Source organism: Apteryx mantelli, chromosome 13, assembly GCF_036417845.1.
Source record: "Apteryx mantelli isolate bAptMan1 chromosome 13, bAptMan1.hap1, whole genome shotgun sequence".
NCBI classification, from domain to species: Eukaryota; Metazoa; Chordata; class Aves; order Apterygiformes; family Apterygidae; genus Apteryx; species Apteryx mantelli.
The window spans coordinates 8797003-8823183 of record NC_089990.1 but is presented as its reverse complement, the minus strand read 5'-3'; the positions used below and the strand labels follow the sequence as shown (position 1 = coordinate 8823183).

The following is a 26181-nucleotide window of genomic DNA, read 5'->3' as shown; positions in this document are numbered from 1 at the left end:
AATTAATCCAAGTTTCTTGCCCGTGAAATCGGTTTTGAATTCTTCATGAATCACAGAAGTTGTTTAATGATAGGCAACATTAAACTTTGTTTTGCATAACAGTTATTGTAATATCCATGAAGTTATGAATGATATCGTTAATGCCTACATAAGCTGCTGTTAAACAAAAGTACATCTTCATAAGGCTGTTTGAGACATAAATACCTAAATATTTGTTGATTCAGACAGCTTATATAGAAGGTCCCTGTAGATATAACATTTCTGATATGAACATACACATATATATGTGTGTATACACACACACACACACACACACACACTCACACACATATATACACACTTTTTAAAAGACAATATTAGTAAATTACAAATTTTCTAATGGTTATGTTTTTCAGGATAGTGTTATATATTAAATAATACAGTAGCAAACAGCCTTATAAGGAAGATGCACTTGTTAGTCATTTCTAATATTAACAAATTAACTGAATAAGCATGTGCTGCTTTAATTAAAAAAAAAAAGGGGGTTGGGTGCAGGGCATAAAACAAATCAGCCTTAACTAGTTAAATTTCATTGCAGACTACATGGTATGCTTTCACTAATGTCTGTTACATGTATTTAACTATGAACAGCTGCTTCTATGCAAGTAATCCATTACCTCGCTTTTTAAAATTATGCGCTAATTTCAGGAGTCTGTACTCAAAAACACCTCAAAGAATTGTAAACATTACTTGGAGCATTAATTCCTGTACAAACTTTATTTTACTTTAGCAGGGTTTTTATATAAGCCTGGTGAACTTGTGAGTACCTCCTTCCCAACTGCTGACTTTTTCAGTTATCCTCAAAGAATTGCAACTCTTCAGGTTAAGGAATGACTGACATTATCTTTGTGGTACTGTATTTATTCACTACAAGGATAGTTAGGAAGTAATGTGAGAAGATCAACTTGAGATCTTGAAATGTGAAGAATTTGACATAGTTGGTATACCTCTGAGTCTGAAAGACAGTTACATCTGTTTCACATATGACCTCTCATGAACCTACCTTAAATGATGTCTTTCTATGAAATGTAATCTCTGTATGTAAAAAATATTTTTGCTTGCAGCACAATTTCTGAGTTTTAACACTGCTGCTTGGATTAACTTTAAGAACGTTTGTATTACTGCCATGCAATTGAGTTAACATATCTGCTTTCCTATATTTCTGCTTGTATGTGCTTATTTTTAAATGAATATCTTTGCAGCGTGACAGAATAACAAGCTTTAGAAAATCAGGAGTGAAAAGAGAGAAACCTCTCATTCAACATCCTATTGACTCTCAAGCTTCTATCAGTGAACTCCCAGTTCCCCAGCCAGTTGTTGATGAACGTTGCATGAACTTATCAGAAAAAGAAGTTATGGATCTCTTTGAAAAAATGATGGTAAGATGATGTGTCAAATCATTTTGAGATTTTCATTTGTTTTCATGTTACTGTTTATTATGTAGTAGTAATTTTCAAATGTTGTAGTTCTGGCAGTACTATGTTGGGGGTGTGGGGCAGGAAGAGGAGCACAGAGAGGTCTACGCTAAACCATTACATAAAAAATTGAGTAACTGATGCAAAGATTATGTGCTAGTATTCCATACATTCTAATTACTTCAATTACTTCTGCAGAAAAAACAGGCAAAAAGCCAAAACCTAAAAATTTCAAGCTGTTAAGTGTTGATTACTCCATTAAGTTAACCTGTAGACATCTTAATTTTGGTAGGTAGATACTGCTGCTGAAGGATAGTTTTTACCAGGCTTATGTTACTTCCTTTGCAAAACAGCCATTTCCATTAATAAAATTTTACTGTAGAGAAAGCTAAATTTTTATATGGTCCTGAGTATTTTTTGTCTTAGGTTCATTTATCAAGGCTTGACACCATTCACAAATGTGTTTTTCTATTAGTAATATAGAAAAAAGCTTTTGAAATAGAAATGTATTACTTCTGTCATGCACAAAGATATTTATATATGAAGTATAAGGAGATGTGATCTTTTGAGGATTGTTAGAAATACCAGTTGCAAGAATTTTAAAGGATGATTTAGAAAACTTCCAAACAGTCAGTATGGCCTAAGGACTCTGAATAAAAAACATGAAATATAATCTTGATATCGTGTGGTCTGCTTCTTTACAGGAAGACATGAATCTAAATGAAGAACGTAAAGCTCCTTTAAGAGATAAAGACTTGACCACAAAACGCGAGATGGTTGTCCAGTACATTTCTGCAACTGCCAAATCTGTAAGTAGCTGCCTCTCCAAGACAGATGAAACTAGTAAGCTTAGCTTAGCAAATATTATGCTTTTCATGCTGAAACTTCCACTTTTTTTTTTTTGGTCTGGATGTAATCTTCTAAGAGTGGTAAGGGAAAAAAATCTGTACTTGCTAATATATTTTGAAATGCCTGCAACTGTGGCTGAAGTGTTAATTAGTTTGAATTTCAGTTGTTGGGCAATAAAAAAGCTTGACACATTCACATAAACCACAAGGAACTGCAAATTCTGTCATGTAGAGTAATGGATAGAACCTGAGCATATTTCTGTGCAATTCATTTTATGCATTTATGATAGCCAAAGTGCTTAGAAAGGAGTATGACTTTTACAGTTTTCCGTAATGGCATGCGTTGTTACTGTGCGTAGCATTTGCAGTGTTAGAAGCAGGGAATGAAAATACTGAAAATACTTAAAATAGCAGTAAATCAGTATTTTAGTTTAATTTGAAAACATTGATTGTGGTGGTTGTATTGAAGATTGTATTAAATTTTTTGCTAAGAAATGTTCTGAAGCTAAATAAAATGATTTCTTTAGTGGAAAAAGTGGTCTTAAAATATTCCCTGAAACTGTTTGAGTAGAAAAGTTTATCTTCAGATCTCTCATTTGTGTTGATCATTCTCTGTACTGAAGGTGGTTGATTAACCCTTAACTAAAGGGTGCTTCATGTAGGGTGTTTTTTTTGGTTTGTTTGTTTGTTTGTTTTTATAAGTTTATCTAGTTGAGGCTGGTGCAAGTGAAAGAGAACCGCTGTATGCTTCAACATCTGTTGGGGTAGAGAAATATATTACTGATCTAAAATGGTGAAGAGCTGCAATTTTTATGCAGTAGTGGGAATAGTAGTAGTAGTGAGTTATTAAATAAGAACAATAATGCTTTTTGTGTGTTAAAAATAGACTATGGCAAATACAGCTTTTCTGGAGTAAAAAAAATATTTCACAGAACTACTTGAATGTTGTATGAAACAGTTGCAAATAAATGTGATTTCACTGGAAGATTGGTTTTGTCCTGGTTTTGCTGCTGTTTGCTATATATAGAACTTTAAAGAAGCTAGTGCAGAATTCTGAGCAACTTAATGTGTTGCGGTGTTGTCAGAGCTGAGTAACAGCATGGGCAGGGGGAGGGAAGCTTTTGATATTCAAGGGACAGAAACATGTTTCAAGGGATAAGTGAAATTTGCTCTCAGAGTAGTTCTTCAATAGAATTAAATGCTGCATGTGGTTTTATTTGGAAATTAGGATGAATCTGTTCCTGTTTTCACATTTAAGTTATTGTTTGCAATAAAATGTTATTGGAAATGAAGCCTGGGTATAGAATAATTGTTCAAATACTTAACGGCAGCACTTCTAGCACTTCTATGTAGTTAAGTCTAAGTGCAAAATAAAGATAACATTATATTAAACAGTCATCTGTTTCTTTTTAAAATCAACTGGCAACTAAGATTATGTTGATGTCTGCCTGGTGAATCTATAAGCATGGACTGTAAGTGATACTCCACTCTGCTGTGGAGTTTTAATTTCAAAAAACTAAAATTAGAATTACATGTAATTGATAAACCTGAGTGCTTTGTGTAAAATTTTATCAACTATTTCTTAAATGAGGAAAAATTTGCATTATAATGTGCAAATGGTGATCTGCTTTGAGAGGAGTGAAGCTTCTGGATGTATTCGTCTTTAACAAAACCCACAGTCTTTCCGCTCTTCCCAACTGTCCTATAATGAATCTGGTGCTTAAGGCATTGTCTGGCTAAACATACAAGTCATTGGAAAATTATTCAAGCTTATGCAGTGAATGTTATGAAATTTCCTGTAAATGTACTTTGTGTAGACTATCTCTGAGAGCTGTTGATTCTGTTGTAGGGGTTTGTCTTCAGTTGATATTGAATGTTAAATCTTAAAATTTTTCTGAGCGAGCAAAACTTTTGTTGAAGTGGTAGAAATGTTCATAATGGAAGTTCTTGAAATTCTTTCACGAAAATCAGGTGGGAGATTGTGATCTCTTTTATATATAAAAATATTGAAATGTAGCCTTAATGATTGCCAGATTTTTGTAGCTGAGTAGCAAAAGCATGGCTACCATTGCATGTCTAACTGCTGAAAATTTTAACAAACTGCATTATTGCCACCATATGAGCTGCAGCATGGAAAAGTAACAGAATTGGGGATAAATTTGCCAAAAGGTACTAACAGTTAAAAAAAAAACAAAAAAAAAAACCAAAAGTCCTTGCGTATGAGTATGTGCTCTGAACTTCATTCAGCTTCAGTATGGATGTTTTGTTGATATGTGAAATATTTTTCCTGATGGAAAAGGTTTGCTTGTATTCTTTAATAAGCCATTTTTATATTTGAATCATAATATTCAAATGACATTTTAAAAGCTATTCAGAAATATGAATGACCTTTCTATAGTTTTATCCTAATTCATCTTTTTAAGTTGCTAGCTATTTAAAATGCAAAAAATAGAACTTAGTCGTACAATATTGACTGGACTCTTACAATAAATGAAAACCTTGTCTTCACCTTTAATTTTGTCATCTTTTTAGTTGAATGATTACTTTAACATTTGGTTGGATTCTAGCCCTAACCAATTGTTACTACATTTTGGCTTCTCAAACTTTATCTTCCTCGGGCCATCTTCAAGTTTGTCTTCCATGAAAATATTGACTGTGTACAAACTCATGGTTCTTCCTTCTTCTTTAAAATTTTCTCCTTTTCTTTGGTCACAGATAATTGTTCATCTGTGTTCTTTCTGTACTGAGCATACTTGGGACTTTTCTTCTGTTTAGAGCTCATGGCTCTTGGAACACACTTAATAGTTGATGCGACACCTCTTCCAGTCCATTTTGTATTCTTTTTAGTCAGGCTTTTGTGCTTCTCTGCACTCATCTGAAATACGAATCTCATTCCCTGATCTTGTCTTCATCAAATTTAAAAATCAGTCCTTCATTTTTTTTGCCTTCTCTGTCATCTTCAGCAAGTTGACCATGCTTCTCTGAAACACTGTGCTGTCTTGAGAGTTCTGATTGAGAAAAGAACTTGATTTTCAATGGATGGAAAAAAGCTTCATTTTCCTTGGGGGATGGAGGAAGGATAGTAGCTAATAAGGTGGATGCTTGGATGTGATGCAATTATCTGGGCTTCTGATTACTTCTTTGCCATGTCACATGTGACATGTTCCTTGAAACCACAAAAGGATAACTTTTTGATAGTCTACATATGCTGCAACAGAGAAAGTTCAGTGAAAGTTCTTCCATGTTCTCTTTATTTTAATGCATGTTGAGAGGTGTGCAACTTTGAAACTTATAAAGAAAGTGACTTATTAGTGTAGTTTTGTACTTGCATTCTCTAATAAATATTTCAAGTTTATTATATATGTAGAGAGGAAAAAACTTGTACAAATTACTATTCTGTAAAAAGTATTTATGCTTTATTTCTAAACTTCAGTGGACTTAAAACATCTGGAAATTTACAGAATTGGCTTAGGTGCTAGCTAATTACTCTTCCAACTCAAAGAGGATTACTGGTCATGGGAATTATACTTGGGGAAAGGATGAGGGCTTAAAACTCTTTCAGAACTGAACTTGGTGACACCCTGCCATATTGACCAAGACTAATGTTGTCAAGAGGAAAGGTTATGAATTAGAGGAAAATCTGTCATCTGGTGATGACAGTTCATCTTGTGCTTCTGGAGGAAGCTTCACCAGTAGGAAGAGAGAATCACGAAAGACTAGCAGGTACTTTTGTTTTCTGAAAGAGTTCCTAAAGGGGTAATTGGACAGGTAGGAGGAGAAAGTAGAGCAGGTAGAGAGAGGCTCAACAGATACCATTGGATTTAGATCTCAGAACAAAACATTCTCTCTCAGGCTCTTAATTGGATAATGGTAGATATCAAATAAATTGGCTGCTGTCAGATTGCAGCAAATAGCTGCCAGAGAAAGGTCTAGAATATTTAGACAGAAGTCCATAGTACTAGTGTTCCCAAGAACATGGTCATTTGTGCAAGGTAATAGAACAGAGCAGAGATGTGCTGCCTTACTGCAGAGTTTTTCTTCTGTTTAAAGTCAACATCTTGTTTGTGTACATGCAAAGATGTTGTTCCATGGTAGGACAGAGAAAACATGATTGTGTAAATCACTGTTTAATTATCCATGTAATTAAAAACATCCATACTGAGCAGTTGAAGAAAAATGCCACGAGATTTTTCTGAAGTGCTAGTTAGATTTATAACTATAGGCTATGTTTTAGATTATGAAAACTTAATTAAATCCAATGATGATGTCATCTAAATAGATAAAAAGCACTGTAATAAATGAAATTGCTGTATATTAATGAAAGTCAGTATGCCATTACAGGGTTTTCTCTGTAGCTCTTCAGTGTCATATGTAACATATCTGACCTGATAATTTTAACAATATGGCATGTCTCTTAATATCAACATGTACATGTCAAGCTAGATATTTAGTTGATTTGTTTGTAAATGTGTAAAATAGTAATGATTCAGCAGTAAAACATAATGAATTTCAACTTCTATTCTCCTACAGTAGAACTATTGTTTTCCTGTTGAGGAGCTATAACTCTTAAACATTTTGATAAATTAAAGAAAGAATGTAACTATTACTAATGATGAAACATTGAAATATTTTTGTGTGATGCTACATCCTACTAATTACTTTGCTGTGTTTATTTATTATTATTATTTATTTTTCTTTTACACAATAATCTCTTGGCTGACCACTGCATGCAGATAGTCGGAAGTAAAGTTTCGGTGAGTATGAACATGATGGTTTTGTTTGTTACAAATACGTTTTGTTTTTTAGAGATTAGGCTGGAATATTTTGGGCTTTTATCATGGATTTGAAAGTTCAGTGGGCATAATTTAGTCCTTGTTTTATCATAGTAATCATCAATTAGCACAACCACATTTATCTTACTAGTATAAAATTGTTGATTGTGCTATTAAGTTGAGGAATCTGTTTATATTAAGTTTTCAAGAATCTATTTCCAGATACTTAAGACTCATTGGGAATCTGTTCATGAAGAGCAACAAATATAAATTAGGCTTATCTTGATTTTTATTGAAGGCATTTAATTGAAAGCTTAAATTGCACTCTTTGGCTTATCTTATTCTGCTCAAATGTGGATTTTTGTAACGTCCTATATGTTAGCATTCATAGTTCACTGTGGAACTGTCAGCTGCTGGGTATCGGTGTGAGAACAGGAATTACATATAGGATTCAGAAGGTCATTAATAAACATAAGATGAGGCCACTTGCAGCGTAGCTTTTGTCTTAGTAAGTGCTCTGTTACATTTTATGTTAAGTGATGGTTGAGTTTATTCTTTTTTTAAACAAATATTTGGTATTTCTTTTGTAGGATTGAATTCAGGAAATGAAAATTTCCTGGGGAAAAAAGATTTTGGGGAGATTAGGATACTTTGAACATGTACACTTTAAAATGAAAGCAAAGATGTGTTTTGTAGTTGTAGATGGGCTTTTTTTTAAATTGTACTCAAGCTTTTTGGGCATTGCAAGTTTTTCTGCTTAGGTCATCTTCAGTACTTCTATTTTGTAGTAATAAGAATAAAGAGCAACCTCTGACTTAAAGCCGTTATTCTCTCTAATTGCAGCAAACATATACTTCAATACATAGAGATTAAGAAATTGGCATTGGCTTGCCTTTAATCAGAGTAGCCTTTTCTGCTTCCTAAGACTTTTCTATCTGTATTCATAAGTACTCTTTAGTTTGTACCTAATGTGTTTTTCATGCTGATTGAGGAAACTATGTAAGCACAACGGTGTTATTGAAATGTTTTTGATTCTTGAGGAAAATGCACAAATGGTTACTTCTCCAGTTCAGTGCTTTAAAACCAATCTGAAACAATCCCTGCTCCCAAGTCATTTCCCTGTGATATGAGTTAACCTTAACAGCTGCTTTGTGAAGAGGTAATTTTAGAAAGGGGACTCGTATGCAAAGGGAGTAGTGGAGAAATTCTAAGGTATCTGCTTTGTCCCATGCTTTTTAATTCAGGGTCTGACAGAGGAGCAAGGATAATTAAGCATTGAATACATATTTTTGCACAAATAACTTTCGAAATAGCAAAATATGAAATACCCCTTTTAGGGTCTGGCTTCTGCTTTTCCTTGCTTATAGAATTCATGAATGTTAGTATGCTTTTTCTCAGTGTGTGAGTGGTGTGTGTTGGTGTGTGTGGTGTGTTTTGTTTTTTTTTTTTTTTAATAGATTTCCTTCTTTGGGAATTGAGTGCATTTGCCTGCACCTGTGTTGCACTGAGAACTGGAATGTTAAAATTAAAAAAAAAAAAAAAAAAAATCCGACTGCTGCTCTGTAGGTTGCAGGCCAGTATGTCTTTAGGCAGACTGAGACTGTTACCTTGTTTACTTATTCTGTTTATGAAGAGGTTGAAACTTCTATATATCACATGTAATTATTTTAGTGAGGTTTCACAGATCTGAAGTTGTTAAGAAGGGGAGGAAGTTTGGAGTGTGGATGCTATTATTATTGAGTTACAGAAACAGTTGTAGAGAGGAGGTTTGCCTGTCTGTGCAGAGTTTGAGCTTTATCTTATCTGAGTTTTATTTGGGATCTTAAGCACTGATGCCCCCTTAACATATCATTTTAGTTGCCCACAAGGTAACCTTTCCTTGCTTTTATTCAGAACAGTGGTAATTACTTTGAAATAGCAGCTATGCATCTTCTGTTTATCTGTGAGACACTAATGTAGATATCTAAATTAAGATTAGCCTGCTAGTTCTGTTTTTAATGGCTTGAATTTTAGCGTGTTTGGCTAATATCTACCTAGGTGAAGTCAATATACACTATATAAACTTTTAAGTACTAGTACTAGTTCAGTAGCTGATACAACGTTCATCATAGCTTGGCTAAGGACACTGCTTTTCCAAGTCAAATGTGCAACAACTAGAATATATATGATTTAATCAGTCTCATTGAAAATGCTTTCATCTCTTGAAGTCAGATAAGACTTTTTATTAATACTCTGATTAAAAGGTATTGATTTCTTTGCTTGAGGCAGCAACAGAATTATATTAATAGAGAACATGCAAAAGCTCTTCAGTTAGTTATATGTGGGGGAAAAGCAGAAATATGAAACTGTTACTTCCACTTCATTAATAATTATACCAGTAACAGTTACTTGTTTCTGTCCAAAGAGAAATTTTTCTTAACTATGGAGCAGGAATAGTGAATAGGATAAAACTGACCATCTGCAATCTGTGGGATTTCTGTTCAGTGTAGTAGTTACCAGCAATCTCACTGAAGTAAACTCTATCCATCTAATGGAAGTAATACAGTTGTAACTTCAGCTGAAGTCTGCTTTAGCTTAAGCCTAATGATGTCTGAATTGTCTAGTGTGGTTTCCCTGCCCTCTAAAACACCTTGTAAACTAAACTACGTTTTCCTGGAATCCAGCCATTTATTGTTTTTCAGAAAGTTAAGCAGACTGGTTTGAGTAATGGAGGAGGAGCAAGATGCAGGATGATTTAGGAAGGAAACAAAATAAAGGAATGAATATGGCAACAAACAAGTGTGTGAGTGCTTTTTTGAGCAAAAAGGAATAATAGATGTGAAGTGTTCAGTGTAAGAAGGTGACAACTTGCATAGAATAATTTCATACTGTCTCTTTGTGCTTGAGTGAAAAATTTAGGTCAAAGAAGCTGTAAGAAAAAGCAAGCAAACTGGAAGATGGGTTGGAAAAATGGGGACGAAATAGGCTTTAGAATCTGTCAAGTTTGTAGAAAAAGTCTGTCGGAGAAGCTAAGGAACTGGTGAGGAAGCAAGCTATTAAGAATGTGTTGGTAAGTTGTTAAGCAGAGTTACAGTAATGCATCTGAGTGACTTTAATGCTTTTGCTTTTCTATGAAGATAGAACACAGCATTTTTCTGTGGAAAGGAACACAGCAAAGATCTTAAATACCTCATCTGTGTGTAGGAGCTTCCTTTGGAGCTTGCAGCAGACTACAGTGAAAGGTCTAACTGAAGTAAATAAATCCTTTGGAAAACAAACACATTTTGTGTTCTAGAGTGCTTTTCAGGGTCTAACTTAACATGTAATGGCATTTGACTGAAGTTTCTTCTCATTCATCTCATCTCATTTCTTAATATCTTTGTATTGCTGTCAGCAGTGTTTGCCTTTTTCCCCCTGACTTTTGGGAGAGTCTGTTTGAAATTCCAAAAACTGTATTCAGCAGAGTGTAGATGGTGTAGATATCATTAGTTATGTAAATCATCTTTTTTTTCAATTTCAGTCCAATGCAATCAACAGTGTAAAGCTGTTCCAGTTTTCACATTCTCTACCTTATGGCCTTTCAGAGTAATGGTTTTCAGTGCTGTTTTGAATTGCAGTAGATAATGCTAACATACTTGATTTGTTTGAAGGCAGGTCCTGCTTCTATAAAGGTATCTCCTTCCACTGAAATTTTTTGCTCTGGCATAACAGCAGCTCTTTGCTTAGGAGGTTGATAGTGACAGACTGTAGTTCCTTTATACACTATTGTTCATCCTCATGCCTGTCTTGGTCCTTTCATGTACAACTGGCATGCGTTGTCCAGCTGAAAGTGCTATACGTTTCAGCAACAAACATCTTCAGAGATGACAGTGTCCTGAGGGTTCCTTAGTAAAAGGCACTGTAGTCTTAATGCATACACAATCTTTGTCAGATTTTTGTTTTCTTGAGATGGGGACAAACGTTTCAGAAATATAATGCGAACATTTTGGTAGTTTTTTTATATGTGTTAATACTGAAATATATCTGCATTAAATCAATGATTTTGACATATAAGTCATTGTTTTGTCATTAGCCATACTTAATGTCCTTTTTGGAAAATGAACAGTGAAAATGTAAATAGAACAGTAAAAACTTCATAGAATATTTAGCTTTTTGGAAGAAACAAAAAAAGAGGATTACAGCAGTTGGAGTAGTCCCTGCTATAATTAAAACCAAATGCATATAAATTCTATTAGAGAGAGGTCAGATGTTTCTGGTATTGATTTTTTGTTGTTGCTGTTTTTCCCCCAATCATGACATATCTTTATTACGTTCTCTTCCGTAGACCATACAGAGCTAAGGAGCTTTAGGAACTGCATATTAATCATAACCACTCTTCTGAGATAAAACCTATTTTTCTGTAACTTATCAGAGCTTTACAGAAAATTAGTCACTCGCTTTGAAGGAATGTTTTACACATTGTTCATGGTTTTAAATACTACAGCTCTAAAAACTGATTTACAGATATTTTAATAGCCAAGTATCTTATAGCTGGCTGTTCCTCTGTGATGCCACTACAGCAGGGAAATGAGCTGTTTGTCAAAACTTCTATATCATTCTTTTGTTTTGTAGTGAACAAGATACTCTATGGATCAGTATTAGTGGCCAAACAAAAGAATACTGCTACAGCAAGAAAGGATTGAATCAGGTAGTCGCATGATTTTAAAAACACTGATTTAGCAATTGATGGATACCAACTCCTTTTCAAAGTTGCTTTCAGTAGCTTAACTTCTTTATCTCTTTGGGAGAAGAGAGAATTAATTTGAGGATCAGGAGATGCCCATAGTGATTTTACACAGCTTTGCTGAAAATGAAAGACAGGTATAGTGAGAAGGGTCAAACAAGATTTATAAAGGGTGGGGGTTTCTTGTGGGTCTAATACAATGTCGTGAAGATGTTCAATGAGAATGTGCAGCTTAAACAGTTAAACATGTTAATACGATTGAATGATGAATGAAACTTTTGTATCCAAGATGTAGTACGTGAACTTGAGTCAAAGAATGCACAATCTGAAAGGACTTTAAACTTAGAAAAGTGAAATATATGTGGATATGTAGAATTCATAAATAGTAGAATAACTATGAATCATTTAATAGCTTATTCCTTTTTCCCCTTTTCCATGGTTAATTGAACAGTGACTTAAGCAGCGACTATTTCTGTGTCTTATATTTTTAACTTGCTGCACATGAGTTTATTAAGCAACTCCTATAATATGGAAGTTCCATGGTTAAAGGTAGGGACAAGGTGTGTAATATCTGACTTTCATTTTATTCTGGTCTATGTGACCTGTTGACTGTTCGGACAGTTAAGTATTCCAAACTGGTATCAAGTATTCAAGTTCTTCATTGCTTAAGTATTACAAGTCTCTACTTTTATATTTAATTGTCTATTCAGTAATTGACAGCCAGTATTTCTTGCTCAAAAAAAATTGAGGCAAGTATTCCTATTACTGGCATGGGGAAATACCTGGTGTCTTTCTGATTTTTTTGTCATAGTTGCACTATACATTTTCAGCTAGAAAATGTGTAATTGTACGTCTTCTGTTGTGCAATAAATAGTTCTCTGGTAAGTCAAAGTACTTTTTTGAGAGAATTCTAATGAGATAATTGATAGTCTGTTCGAGTAATTAAAGCTAGGGCTGCCATTCGGAAGGTTGTTGACAGGCTGGAGAAATACACTGACAGAAGCCTCGTGAAGCTCAACAGGGGGAAACACAAGATATTGTACCTGGCCTGGAGTAGCTATATTTAACAGTATAGCCTGGGGACCTACTGGCTTCGTAGCTGTTCTGGAGAAAATGTGCTGGGGGTCCTGGTGGCCAAAGAGTTGATTAAGAGCCAGAAGTGTGTTTCTGACGGTGAAGGTGAACTGCTTACTGGGCTACTTCAGCAAAAGTTTAGTTAGCAGTTTTCAGGAAGTGATTATTCACCCCTATTTAGCTCTTGTGAGGCCACATCTAGAATATTGTGTCCGGTTTTGTCTGTCTGGTTTGGAGGGATGCAAACTGGACAGAGTCCAAGAGTGGGTCACTAAGATCTTCAGGAAGGTTACTTTTGGCACCAGTATGTAGCACCATGTATTACGTGTAACCTGGTTACCTTTTCCTAGTCTCTGTGGCTTTCAGATATGTTTGTATATTGATGGGAGATTTAGGAAGAAGCTTTTGAAATGTTTCAGTTCATTGCGCAAAGTATAAATCCCATAGACCATGAACTTTCTGGCTATGAAACAAGAGGGATGTTTTCCTAAGCAATCCAATAAAAAGAATACAGCTTTCCAATACATAGAATTCTTTATTTTTCCCATCCATGGGGTTGCTTTGTAAGTTCATATCTTGATGTTAATGTTGTCTATTTTTGGACACTTTATTCAGTTTTACTCTCTCCTTGTTTCTTATGCTATGTATATATTTTTTTACTCTACAGGACAGCTGCATGTTTTTCTATACACTGTTTTTGAAATATCATTCTACTTTACTATGGATGTTACAATGAATTGTAATGTTGCTGATCCAATGTAAAAATATTATACACTAAAATAACAGGCTGTCCTTGTCTAGAGCACTTTTGATAATAAATTATAGTTTGTCACAAATAAAAGTTTAATAGATTTTTTTAACTGCAGAAAAGATTGTGAAAACAGAATCAGCCTATTAAATTAATATAACTTAAAGGGGTTTTTTTGTTCATTCCACTTCCACTTAGCATGATGCGAGGGAAGGGGAATTCTCCACCAGTGTTCCCTGAACTTCTGAGCTTTTGTGAACGTTCGGTGCAGAATTCTTCTCAGCTCCCCATTTCCATAACAGAAATGTTTTGTCTGCTACCTTGTCTCCGCTTTCTCTGAGACAAGTATATCTTCTTCTCTACTACCAGTTCTCATTGGTCAAAGGTGCGTATGTTCCTTCTGCTTGGCAAGTTTGACTTGAAGGACATGTATTTCTCTTCAGGTAGCAGCAAATGGCCTGCTTTGCTTCTCCATGCTATCCAAAGCAGAGCTGTTTTCTTTCTATGAGTTGATGAATCTATTCAGTCATAAAACCTTCTATTTCTGTTTCCAAAATAATCTTTGTCTTGTCTTTTAATAGCTTTGTTTATTTAAATCAGTGGGCTAACAATACTGTTGGGTACCTGGGTTTTTTTCCACATTTGTCAGAATTGCCTCTTAAAATCTCAAAAGGCAAAAAAAATGTTTTTTTTTTTTTTTTTTTAAACTTTGCTATCTAGTTGCCTAATAATATTTGTGAGGTGTTTTTGGCTGCTGGTTACGGAAGAAAAACTGGTGCATGTACTTCTCTGTAGCTAATATATTTGCTTATGAAATATTATAGATATGATAGCCAACTGCAGTATACAGAAAGCTAAAGCTTTGCCAGTAAAAGAAATCTCAGTGCGGATGTGGTTATTTTGACATAAGTCTGCAGCTGTTGGCTTAGCTTCCTGTGGTGAAAGAAATATGTGTGGCTGTTAAACAGTCTGGCGCCTTCAGCACCTAGAACGTGCCGTCCGCTGCTGCGGGCTGGCTGACACTGCCGCCAGTGCACCTATGCCAGCGGAGGCCCTGCAGATGCCTCCTAACTGTCTGTGGCGGAGGCTTGGAGATCCAAATTCAAAGTACAACAGAACAAAAACCCCTCCAGTAATTTGTTTTGTAACCGCTATATTTTGTCCTGTCTTAGCTTAAAATGGATTTGGTCAAAGGCGCAGTTGACGAGATTTTCTTTGGTATAGTTATCAATGTGTGCATTCTCTAAAATTTAATCTAATCCATAACTTCATAACTTTAACTAGTAATACTACAGGAAGAAGTTATCCTTTTCTTCCCCATTCCTGGCTGGTTGTTTACTGGCTTTAGCTCAAGGATTCACAGAAATGTCTAGTGATCCATATTTGGGGATATTTTTTAAAGCTGAAAATATAAGACTGTTTTTGGACTGATTTAAACAGACCAAAACTCTAGCTTTGGCTTAGCAATTAAAATAATTTTAAAAGTCTGTCACAACAGATATATTTTAATAGTACTGTAACTTCCATTTGTCCAACTGACATAGTTGAAAGGTGGAATTGGAAAAAGGGTTAAACTCTGAAGTGTACGCTTAAAGGTTAGTTTCCCAGCTTTATTGCTAGTCTAAAACTACTTCGCGCTACACACCTGCATCTTCATTCACATGGTGATTGTTTTTATAGTGATATAGTAGCAGAGTAGAAACTTACATTATATATAGCATATGGTCATTTGGATGAATGTTCTTGATCCTTAATTTATATTAGGACTTAAGTTGCAGTAAAACGATCTTCAGAGTCAGCTGGAGGGTGGAACCTTCCAACTTCCACATTGTCTGGAGGGAGTGGGGGGGGAAGGGAGTGGTGAATGCATAAAGCGCCAAACTGATGCTTTGATGGATGGCGGGGAGTAAGGATGACAAGATGAGGCAGGATAGAAGTTGCAGCAGAGTTATCAGAGTGGTTTGAAAGCAGCAGGGTGACCTTCGTGACGGTTGCAATTGTGAAGTGTTTTTTGTGACAGAAGTGAATGTACTGATATGATCAGAAATGTCAACCATCTGGATTCTTCTGAAACTACTGGGAAAACCAGGTACACTTTTTCTGGAAATGTCTTACACTGGAGGAAGCATTAAAAGCTGGTTTATGGCCGAGTATTGTATCTGTGGAACACAGCTGGAGGATTTCTGATAACAAATTGGGTATAGTAATTCACCTCATTTTCTGTCACAAGCTTTAGTTGTGCACTGAACTACAGTGCACAACTAATGTTTTAGTCAATTTTTGTAAGATTTTGGATTTTATTAGTAGTCAAGTCTATTGTGGCTGTCTGCACTAGATGCTTACTAGCTTCACAGAGAGTAAAATCTAAGAACAGGATAAATGTAAATGTGTAAAGCCAAGTGCCCCCTCTCCTCCCGCTCTCCATTTTGCTGTGGAGCTGGTTATGGAACTTCAGAAAATGCATTTTCAGTGGTGGATACAGTGCTGTGCGACATCTATGCCAGTTCAGTAGAGATCTCTTGGGATCCATATGCCCTCCCTAATAATCACAGAATCACAGAATGGTTGAGGTTGGAAGGGACCTCTGGAGATCATCTAGTCCAACCCCCCTGCTCAAGCAGCGTCACCTAGAGCATGTTGCACAGGATCGTGTCCAGACGGGTTTCGAATATCTCCAGAGAAGGAGACTCCACAACCTCTCTGGGCAACCTGTTCCAGTGCTCTGTCACCCTCACAGTGAAGAAGCTTTTTCTCATGTTCAGATGGAACTGTCCAGGTTTCAGTTTGTGCCCATTGCCTCGCGTCCTGTTGCTGGGCACCACTGAAAAGATAATGCATGCTTGGCTGCTCTGCTTTGGTGAGGGGAGTTTGACTGTTTTCAGAAATCTTTGTTTTCATTTTTTTTTTTTTTCCTCCTATAAAATACAAGACTTCTTGAAAATCAGGCATTTTAAATCCAGGAGATTTTTTTTTCCATCTGAAGTGTGTTTTATAAGCAGGTTGTAGAGTACTGTAGATACTTTCCTGTGAAGTAAGCTTGTTTCATTATTTTAATAGCTAACTTTTCTGTATGTAAAACCTATAGAATCTGTTGTAGGTTCTGTATAATCTAGTTAATAAGTGGACTATAAGCTACTTAGACCTACCTTCTCCACAGAAAGAAGTAGCAGTAGTTATGGAACTTGGTAGTAGCAACTAGTCTGGCTGGGCTTGCATTCATATATTGTGTTGAAAATGGCATTATTTTCTTTCTTTTTGGTCAACTTTGAGAAATACTTCTTGGGACTTTTTTCCCTAAAGTCTTAAATTTGGACTGGCACTGAAAATTTTGTGTAGCTGTCCTGCTCTGCCTTGATGGCTGATTTAACGTGGCTTTTATTAAGGTGCCTACATTGTATGTACTCTCAACAGTTGCAAGGAATGCACGGGGTTTTCTGTTTTTATTTCTAAATATAGCACTTAAGATTCTGTTCTGTGCCTGTTATAATGCACTCTGAGAACCTGCATGCCAAAACTTGGATAAGAGGTATGAGCTCCCTGTGTGTGAACTGTTTTAATCATAGCAGAATTGTTTGTTGTTCTGCAGTGTATGGGAGGGAAATTAAAAAAAAAAAAAAAAAAAAAAAAAAATCCTGAGACTGGTTCAAAACCAGATGCACTCAGAGCCTGTCTACCTCTGTCCACCTGCACTACTTTTAGTTAGCTGCTTTGCAACAATGTGTATGGTATTTACACTTAAAATTAGTCAAGTTGAAAAATGTCTTAAAGAAGGATTTTGTGTCTTATTGCTTATCATCTGCTGATATAAATTGATTGAAATCATACTATCCTGTTGCATATTTTATCTTCTACTTCTGGAACCACTTTGTAGCTATTATTCAAATCATTCATTTGGAAATGTAAGCAATTGGTGAACTGCCAAACTGAGAATTCTTTTGTATTTTGTAGTTAGTTTCTGGGGGAAGGGAAGGGACAGTTTTACTCTTGATAACCTAAGAAATTTTCAAGTATCTAAATCTTACAAAGGATTTTAAATACTATCAGCTTGTAAGTATGATATCACTGCATCAAATAATGATGCACTACACTTTCAGATCTTAAAGAATTTTAGCATTTATCTAGTATATTATGCATTTGTCTAGCATATCAGCTGCTAAAATGTTTTCCTGTGAAGAAAATTCCAGAAAAATATCTAGTCTTGGGAGGCAAAACCAAAAATATTGTACATCTATGACAAATCTAAGTCAAGTAGGGGTCTGTAATAGTAATATGGGGGGGAGGGAAACTGATTTTTAAAGTAACTTGTGCATATATTGGCCTTATATTATCATCTACTTAAACACTGTTATAATCTATATAACATTAAGCATCATTCAATCTTCTGTGATAGGGTGGACTGAAAAACAGCAAGCATGAATGCACACTGTCCTCGCAAGAATATATTCATGAATTGCGATCTGGAATTGCGGAGGAAAAGCTTCTTAACTGCCTAGAGTCTTTGAGAGTGTCTCTAACAAGCAATCCAGTCAGGTAAGTGATAATTTTTGCTATAGTTTTATTGTGCTGTTTTTACTTGACAATAAAAAGGATTTGTTCATTTGTTTGTCTGATTTCTTTGCAACCAGAGTAATTACAGGAATGCTTTACAAAGTCTTGGCTTTGAAAGGGCTAAGATGTTTGATTCTGTTGACCTGAGCAGTGAATAAAGCTGTCTAGCTTTGATATCAAGTAAGACGCTGTTGAACAATGAAATTTGGTGTCTGTAGCCTGCAAATGGTTTCATGTATAAAACCAGGTAGTTCATTCTCTAGTTGTGCCCTGAAGCTTTTCTCCTGTGCATGTTTTTCTTAAGCTTAAAATGAGTAAAGAACTGACAACTGGACAGGCTTAGTATACTACCCCTTGATTTATTTAATTATTTTAGTTGGTCCTTCATTGTGTGTGAGAGAACTTAGGGAATGGATGATGTTTTGTTAGGGTTATACTGCGTCCCGACAATGGACAAATATAATGTTAGGAAATCCTGAGCAGTTGTTGATAAATCTTCCTTGTTGAATGAGGTTTTAAACATAGATTTGACTCCCTGTTATGTTCACTAAACACCCCTAAGACCTCTTACAGGAATTATAGGGTGGTTTTTGTTTGTTTGTTTGTTTGTTTGTTTTTAAGAAAGCTTCAAAAAGGTTTTATGTGAGCTCTTGAAGTATACTCTGAAAAATCCTGTTCCCTTTTTAGATCAGTGTACTACAGACCACTGTTTCTCAGTTGGCCTTTAGGTAGTGCATTCATTCTCTCTGTATCTGTGTATGCTACAGTTGTCTTCATTAATCTAAAGAAGTGTTGATGACATTAGCTTGTTATGACTCTTAATACAGACTGTACTACAGCTTCCGCAAAGGACAGGTCTGGCTAAGCTTTTTGTTTTCTTTTAATTTGGGAAGCAGAAAATAACCGTTTTTCCTGCTTTTCACTATAGTACCTCTTCTATATATGGTATTATAAAATGTACTTCATCAGAATTGGCTGGAAAAACTCTATATAAGGAAGTTTAAAAAGCATCTGTTAGCATACGCTTGTTCTACTGCTATCACAGTTCTTTGCTTTGCCTTCAGAGAATAAGTACCTAGATGATTCTTCTAACATTTTGCAGCTTATTACAGAGGATGTTGAAAAGAATAGGACTGCTTTCTGCATTAAGAGATGAATGGTTGTTAGGAAGCTATCCTGATGCTCAGCTGTTGTAAAGAGCAGTTTCAATTAGTAACTTGAACAGTAAAATTAAATTGGTACTCTCTCCCTGATATAATAATAATTTCTCAGGCCGAATTTTGAATTGGTTGATTGTAGTAGATTATTTTGTTCTCTCTCTGGGTGTGAACAGTAGAACAATTGTATTCACAATCTAGCTCCAGCTGGTTGCCTACATGTATTCTAGTTTAAACATGAAACTTCTTTTCTTAGACCCTGTCCATGTAGTTCATACTGTTTTATTTGGGAGAGAAGTAAGTTTTGACCAAATTAGTTAAAGCAATAAACTTTCCTTTTTGAGATGTAGATAAAACTTGAGTTCTTTATATTGCTATTGTTGCGTCATCATACCATAACTGTAGTAGTAAAATGGTGTGATTTTTGTACAATATATAATAATTTCCTACTCTTTCAGTCAATTTATGGAACTCTTTGAAAGTTACAGCCTTCCAGAAGACCAAAAGTTTCTGAAAGTTTTTATTCAAAGTGACTTCTCAACTCCCTCCCCCAACTTGCACACACAACCCCAAATCCAAAAAAACAACCACCCCCCTGCCCCAAGCCTACCTTATGAGAAGCAGGCAACTGTAACTGCCGTAACAAAGGGAATGTGTACGAGTGGGGATCTCTTTCCCATTAGTTGCTTCCTGTGAAGCACCCAGATGCATGTTTGTAGGCACCAGAAAATAATTCTTAGCACACTGGAAACAGAGAAGTCAATTGTTAGCAATATTGAGGGAGTTCATCAACTTAGTGCTTATAGTATGCACAGAAGGATGACAGTTGTAGTAAGTCAGCTAGTTCAGTTGAACCATTGTGTGGTTGATCTAGTTTTTTCTTTAACTGAACTACACAAATTTCACACTAAAATCATTGTGGAGAATGAATAGCATACTTACCTTTAGTTTTTGTACAAACAGAATAAACAAAGTACTTCTGTCTTCTGTGTAGTGATCTGATATACATTAGAAACTTCTGTTCACACCTGCTGAAGTAAGTAGTTATCCATTTAAGCAGATGATTAGCACTAATCTGCTGAGTTTCATGTTATTGATCTGTACTAATTAATATAGTATTCTTGTGGTGATGATGCTCTTAATCATGGAAAAAAGACTTCACAGCATTGGTCATGTATTCATATTTTTCTTTGAGCCCTTCAGCTGTTCATGTGGCACTGGAATAAATATATTTGAGGTTGTTATGGGGTGCCTTGGTTAAAATTTCAGTCATTGTATTTTAGCTTATGTACCTTGTCTCTTTAAAAAAAGAAAAAAAAAATAGATGTGAGGGTTAGAAGCATGCAATGATTGAGGATGGAAGGGACCTGAGTAGGTCATCTAGTCCAACTGTCTGCCCAGAGCAGCGTTAGCTGTGAAACCAAATCGAGTTGCTAAGGGCTTTATCTAAGTACAGACCTCTGCAGTGCTCTGCTTCTTACTGGCCTTCAGGTACAGTATCCTGGTAACCTCTACCTCCTGGGCTGATCCAGCCATTTTTTTTGCCCATCTAGTTGTCCACCTGTGCAGACTATAATGTCCTAATTTGTACACAAGACTATCTCGCTAAAGTCAAGATAGACATCCACTACTCTCCCCTTGTTCACAAATCCAGGGATAAGAAGGCAGTTGAGTTAGTCAGGCCTGATTTATTTACTCTTGGTAGATTCATGCTGGCTGTTCCCAATCACATGCACCTTCATGTGCCCAGAAATGGCTTTCGAGAGGATTCACTTTATGATCTTCCCAAGGATCACAGTGACTGGCCTGTAGCTCCCTGGATCACCCTTTTTGGCCTTTCTGAAGATGAGTGCAACGATTGTCCTTCTTGAGTTTGTAAGGGACCTCTCTGTCTCCACAACCATTCAAAGATGATGCAGTGTGATCTTAAAATGCTATCTTTGCCATCTTTCTTGTACCCTCGGGCATGCCCTTCTGGTCTTGCTGACTTGTATGGGTTGGGTTCTGTCAAGTAATCCCTAATTTGATTGTCGTCCACGGTTGGTAGTCTCCTCTTTGAATGCAGTCCCTAAGCATGAAAGCTTGAGAGACCTTGTTGAAGATTATGGAGGCAAAGAACACTTTGAGTACCTCAGCTGCATCTGTTTCTGCTGTCACTAAATCTCCTGCTCCATTCAGCAACGTTCTCTTGTTTTCCTCATTTATGTTTAGCCAAGGTTGTGTATTTTACCTTTTGACACTGAATTTGGTGAAGAGCATTATGGAAAGATATAGTTGTAGATATGCTAAATGTGGTCTAAGAGAGGCTGTATATGAAGTTTTCTTGCAGTTTAAGAGTAGATGGATGCAAATCAGTGTTCAAGTTGCAGCTAAGTGTATGACAACAGAGCATGGAATCAGTTGCTATTCATCAGTGCTTATGATTCTTTAAGATGCTGAAATCCAACTTAAAGGCCACAGCACTGAATGGTTCAAACTTAAGTTTTTCTGTTTGAAATCCTGACAGGCCTTACATCAGTGATGGTTTAAAAGAGGATATGCCACAGCCAGAGGTGCTGCACAGAAATCAACCAAGTCGGTTCTGTGAAAGCATTTCAATTACTGCTTAACTGTTAATTTCTATAAGCAATATACTCCGTGAAGTGGAAACACTTGTATTTAATGTAGCTGCTATCAAAAAGGCTATAGTTAATACATGTGAATTGTTTGAAAGGCAACTGTTTAAAAAATGCATTTTAAGATTAATACAACGTGAAAAATAAAAAATACAAGATTTAAGACTGGCTGTGAGTGAGAATACTAGGGATGTTGCAGGGAGCGGATAGAATAAGCCAGCTAGAAGAAAGCCATGCTAACAAAACCAGTGTCCGTGGCCTAAATTTCATTATTCATCTCTGAGTTGGGATCCTTTGAAAGAATGTTTAATCCACTCTTTTTACTAGTAAACACCAGTAAAAGGAACTTTTAAAATGGCACCTATTTCTTACTAATTTTAAGTTAACCAGGTGAACTTTTGATCTATAAGTTCCATTATTGAATAGCTATTGCGATTATTTTTGTTGCATTTCATTGTTTCTTGTCAAGTTCTCAGAGATCCTTTTAGAATATTTAATTATTGAGAAAATAAGTTTGTCTAGCAGAACTTTCTGAAGTACATCAGGGCTGTTTTGAAGTAGTAATTCATTGTGAGTTTACGTTATTTAGGTTGTTATGGTGTTCAGACTGCAGAAAAAATTGAAGCTTCTATTATACTTTCTCAGAGTATAAAAATTCTGGATTGACTGTAGTAGCCTCCCCTCCCTGCCACTTAGTCATTTCAGATGAAATGAATACCAAAGCTGTTCAATTTTTGAAAATGCCTGGAAGCTCTGGAAAAGTTTGTACAAAACCACAATGACTGGTGGCAGACAAATTTGTTTTTGTTTGGCAAAAAGCATGTAACTTGCAGCATTTTTCTTTTGAAAATAAACCATCAGTGAATGTCATTCTGATATATAATTATTATAGACTTTATTGATGCAAATACCTAGGAATTCTGCAGTTCTACTTTTTTAAAATTGAAAGCTCTTTTTGAGGAGAAGAAATTTTGCTGACAACAAAATTAATGAATTAACCGAGCAAATCTCAAATTTTAAGTATGAACACTTGAGTGGAACACAGTTATTTTGATCAGATATGGCTGACCTGCCCCTCACACCCCAAAATACAGTGTAGATGAGGAAGGAACAGAAGACTGTCCTTAATAGGTTAGTGTTCCTGTTCTCAGATATCTGAGATGATATAAAATGAGTTAAGTCTCGTTAGTCTTAGCTGGAAGGAACGAACAGCCATGTACCACTTAACCGAACCACTGTGAATGATGCCTCTCAAGCTTTTATCATGTGTAATATTGTCTGACTGGTAGATGGTACAGGCTTTGCAGGAGGATTCCGACCATTATAAATATGTATGTTAATTATTGAAATCAAAAAAACTATTTGTATGATGGTAATCATGTTCTGCTCCCAAACTACTTCTATAGTAGTTTATAGCACTAACCTTACTTTTTTTAATCCTCTGGATGCTTAGTGCAATCTCAAATGGGTACACTTATGCTCTTAGTGATTATTGCGGATTGAATGCGAGCATCAGCATAGTTCTGTGGGTTCCCCCCCCCCCCCCAATTTGGAGAGCAAAACCAATTAGCCCTTTGCATGAAGGACCCTTGCTACTAAATTGTGAAAGTATTTTGAAAACCAACTTTACTTGGAAATCCTAACATTAGCATATGTATGAAGTAGTATACATACGTCAATACCAGATATTCTTAAAAACAGAACGCCACCAACTATTATACTTCAGTTTTGAAATTCTTCATGGCTGAAGAAGTGGTTGGCTTTTTGGTATGTTTTTCCACACAGAACTTGGTCCTAGATCTGCCAACTGTAATCTTGAATGTAACCATAAGGGCAGTTGTTATACATCAAGAGTACTTCCTTATCTGTATTGAGGTTTTCTGCCTGTGAAGAATGGCTGAGAGAAAGAATCTGTAAAAAAGCAGGTGTCTTTGAGGAAAGACAAATGATTAAACACTAAATTGTTAACTGACAGAATATACTTATTGCCATTTGAAAATACTGTAATTGTGTTGGTCTCACTTGAAGCAATATTGATGAGCAATGACCCAAAAATCAAGAATGCTACATGGCTACAGCTAGTCAGAAAATAAATTGCTATCTGTCTTTCCAAGCAAGTGCAAAATATAAATTTCTCCTTTGTATTAATGTATATTTATAAATAATGAGAAGCTGCTATTTTTTATGAAAAATTTTTGTTTTTCTTGCTTTTTCTCTGTTTTTAAATATCGACTTGTGTATGAAGTCGCTGCTCGTACAAAAGGTACCATGTGATAAGTAGCATCCTTCTCAAGAGTGATAATTTCATGTTATACATTTTGCCATCTCAGAAGATAGTGTTTTCATTGCACATTGAAGTAACTGCAATACCTGAATAACTGTCTTTTTTTTTTTTTAATAAGGTCAGAATGGTGAGTTTTTTCATTCCTGATCAGTACAAGTTAGGAAATTAGGAAAGCTTTAATAACACCGAAGTCATGGGTTTGATCCCCGATTTTAGCACCAGTACAGGCTGGGGGCTGACCTGCTGGCAAGCAGCTCTGCGGAGAAGGACTTGGGGATCCTGGTGGACAACAAGTTGACCATGAGCCAACAATGTGCCCTCGTGACAAGGAAGGCCAAAGGTCTCCTGGACTGTATTAAGAGCATTGCCAACAGGTCGAAGGAGGTGATCCTCCCCCTCCACTCAGCCCTGGTGAGGCCACATCCGGAGTGCTGTGTCTAGTTCTGGGCTCCTCAGTGCAAGAGAGACGTGGAGCCACTGGAGCAAGTCCAGCGAAGGGCCACAGAGATGGTTAAGGGACTGGAGCATCTCTCTTATGAGGAAAGGCTGAGAGCGCTGGGCCTGTTCAGCTGGGCCTGGAGAAGACAAGGCTGAGGGGGGATCTTATCAATGTGCATAAGTATCTGAAGGGAGGGTGTCGAGAGGATGGGGCCAGACTCTTTTCAGTGGTGCCCAGTGATAGGGTGAGAGGCAACAGGCACAAACTGAAACACAGGAAGTTCCGTCTGAACATTAGAAAAAACTTCTTTACTGTGGGGGTGGTTGAACACTAGAACAGGTTGCCCGGAGAGGTTGTGGAGTCTTCTTCCTTGGAGATATTCAGAAGCCATCTGGACATAGTACTGGGCAAGGTGCTCTAGGTGACGCTGCTTGAGCAGGGGGGTTGGACTAGATGATCTCCAGAGGTCCCTTCCAACCTCAATTGTTTTTTGTGTGTGTGTGTGTGTGTGTGTGTGTGTGTGTTTAATTAGCTGTCTTATGAAGATTTGTCTTATGTGATGGATAACACTGCTGTTTTTTCAGTGCGATTTCCCCTAAATTCAAGTCTCTCTTCATTAGCTCTGGATGATTTGGAGGTGAACATATGTCATATGTACTCAGAAAATTAAATGTTGGTTTTGGTACTTGAATTCTGTTAGATGGAAACTGCAAGAGTCTTCTCTTATCTGTTCATGAAACTACTGTTTTTGTTATTAATAAAAATATTTTTACAGGGTATTGCTGTTATAACATCACTTCTTCTGTTTGGTATAATATCAATATAAAAATATAGCTGTCATACCATGACACTTGAATGTAACATGCTTTCTCTGTGTGCATTTATTCATTTTATGAGAAACTTTATTTAGAAATACTTGAATGGGGAATATGATATTTGTATTAGGTACAAGTATAGTTAAAATTTGGAGCTATTTTAACTTTTTACAAGCTTTATATGGCATAGGTGGAAGTGTTACTGTGGCTTGATAGAAGTCTATTATTAAGCTAGGGCAAGAATTAATCTTATAAAATACTATGTATAGAATTAATGATTCCTTACAAAAACAAAACCTTTAAGGCAAACATTTTTAAATAGCATCTGTTCAGTAGAAATTAAAGACAGATGCTTGCTTGTATTCTTTGTAATGTTGACAAATACTAAATCTGAGTTGTAATTTAGCCTTGAAGTTTACATCCTGTCTGTGGAAACACTAGGACAAGATTACTTGGTAACAGAAGAACTGATGATGCGTGATTTTTAACCTAGAGAATATTTTCAGCCCTCAGTTGCAGAACCCCCTTTTTCAGTTTCAGGCCTGAGAGCACATACAGTGCTTTTGACAGTTCTGTATGCCGTAGCTGTATTGGTAAAGTATTTTAAAAGCTCTGTATATTAGTTTTGCTTGGTAAGTGCAGTTTCAGAACAGCCATATCAAATTTATTTTGTAGGACATCTCTTGAAAAGAACTCTTTTATTTTATTTTTTATTTTTTTATTTT

At 36.0% G+C, this 26181-nt stretch overlaps 1 protein-coding gene across 3 annotated transcripts in view; it reads left to right on the top strand.

Annotated features, from left to right (window-relative positions):
* Positions 1 to 26181, top strand: part of DIAPH2 (diaphanous related formin 2) — a 293928-nt gene that overhangs the window by 23868 nt on the left and 243879 nt on the right. For all 3 annotated transcript variants that reach the window (XM_067304122.1, XM_067304120.1, XM_067304121.1), the window contains exons 3-6: positions 1242 to 1418; positions 2159 to 2263; positions 7036 to 7056; positions 17989 to 18128. In XM_067304122.1, the coding sequence (XP_067160223.1) occupies positions 1242 to 1418; positions 2159 to 2263; positions 7036 to 7056; positions 17989 to 18128 (443 nt within the window). The remainder of the gene's footprint in view (positions 1 to 1241; positions 1419 to 2158; positions 2264 to 7035; positions 7057 to 17988; positions 18129 to 26181) is intronic.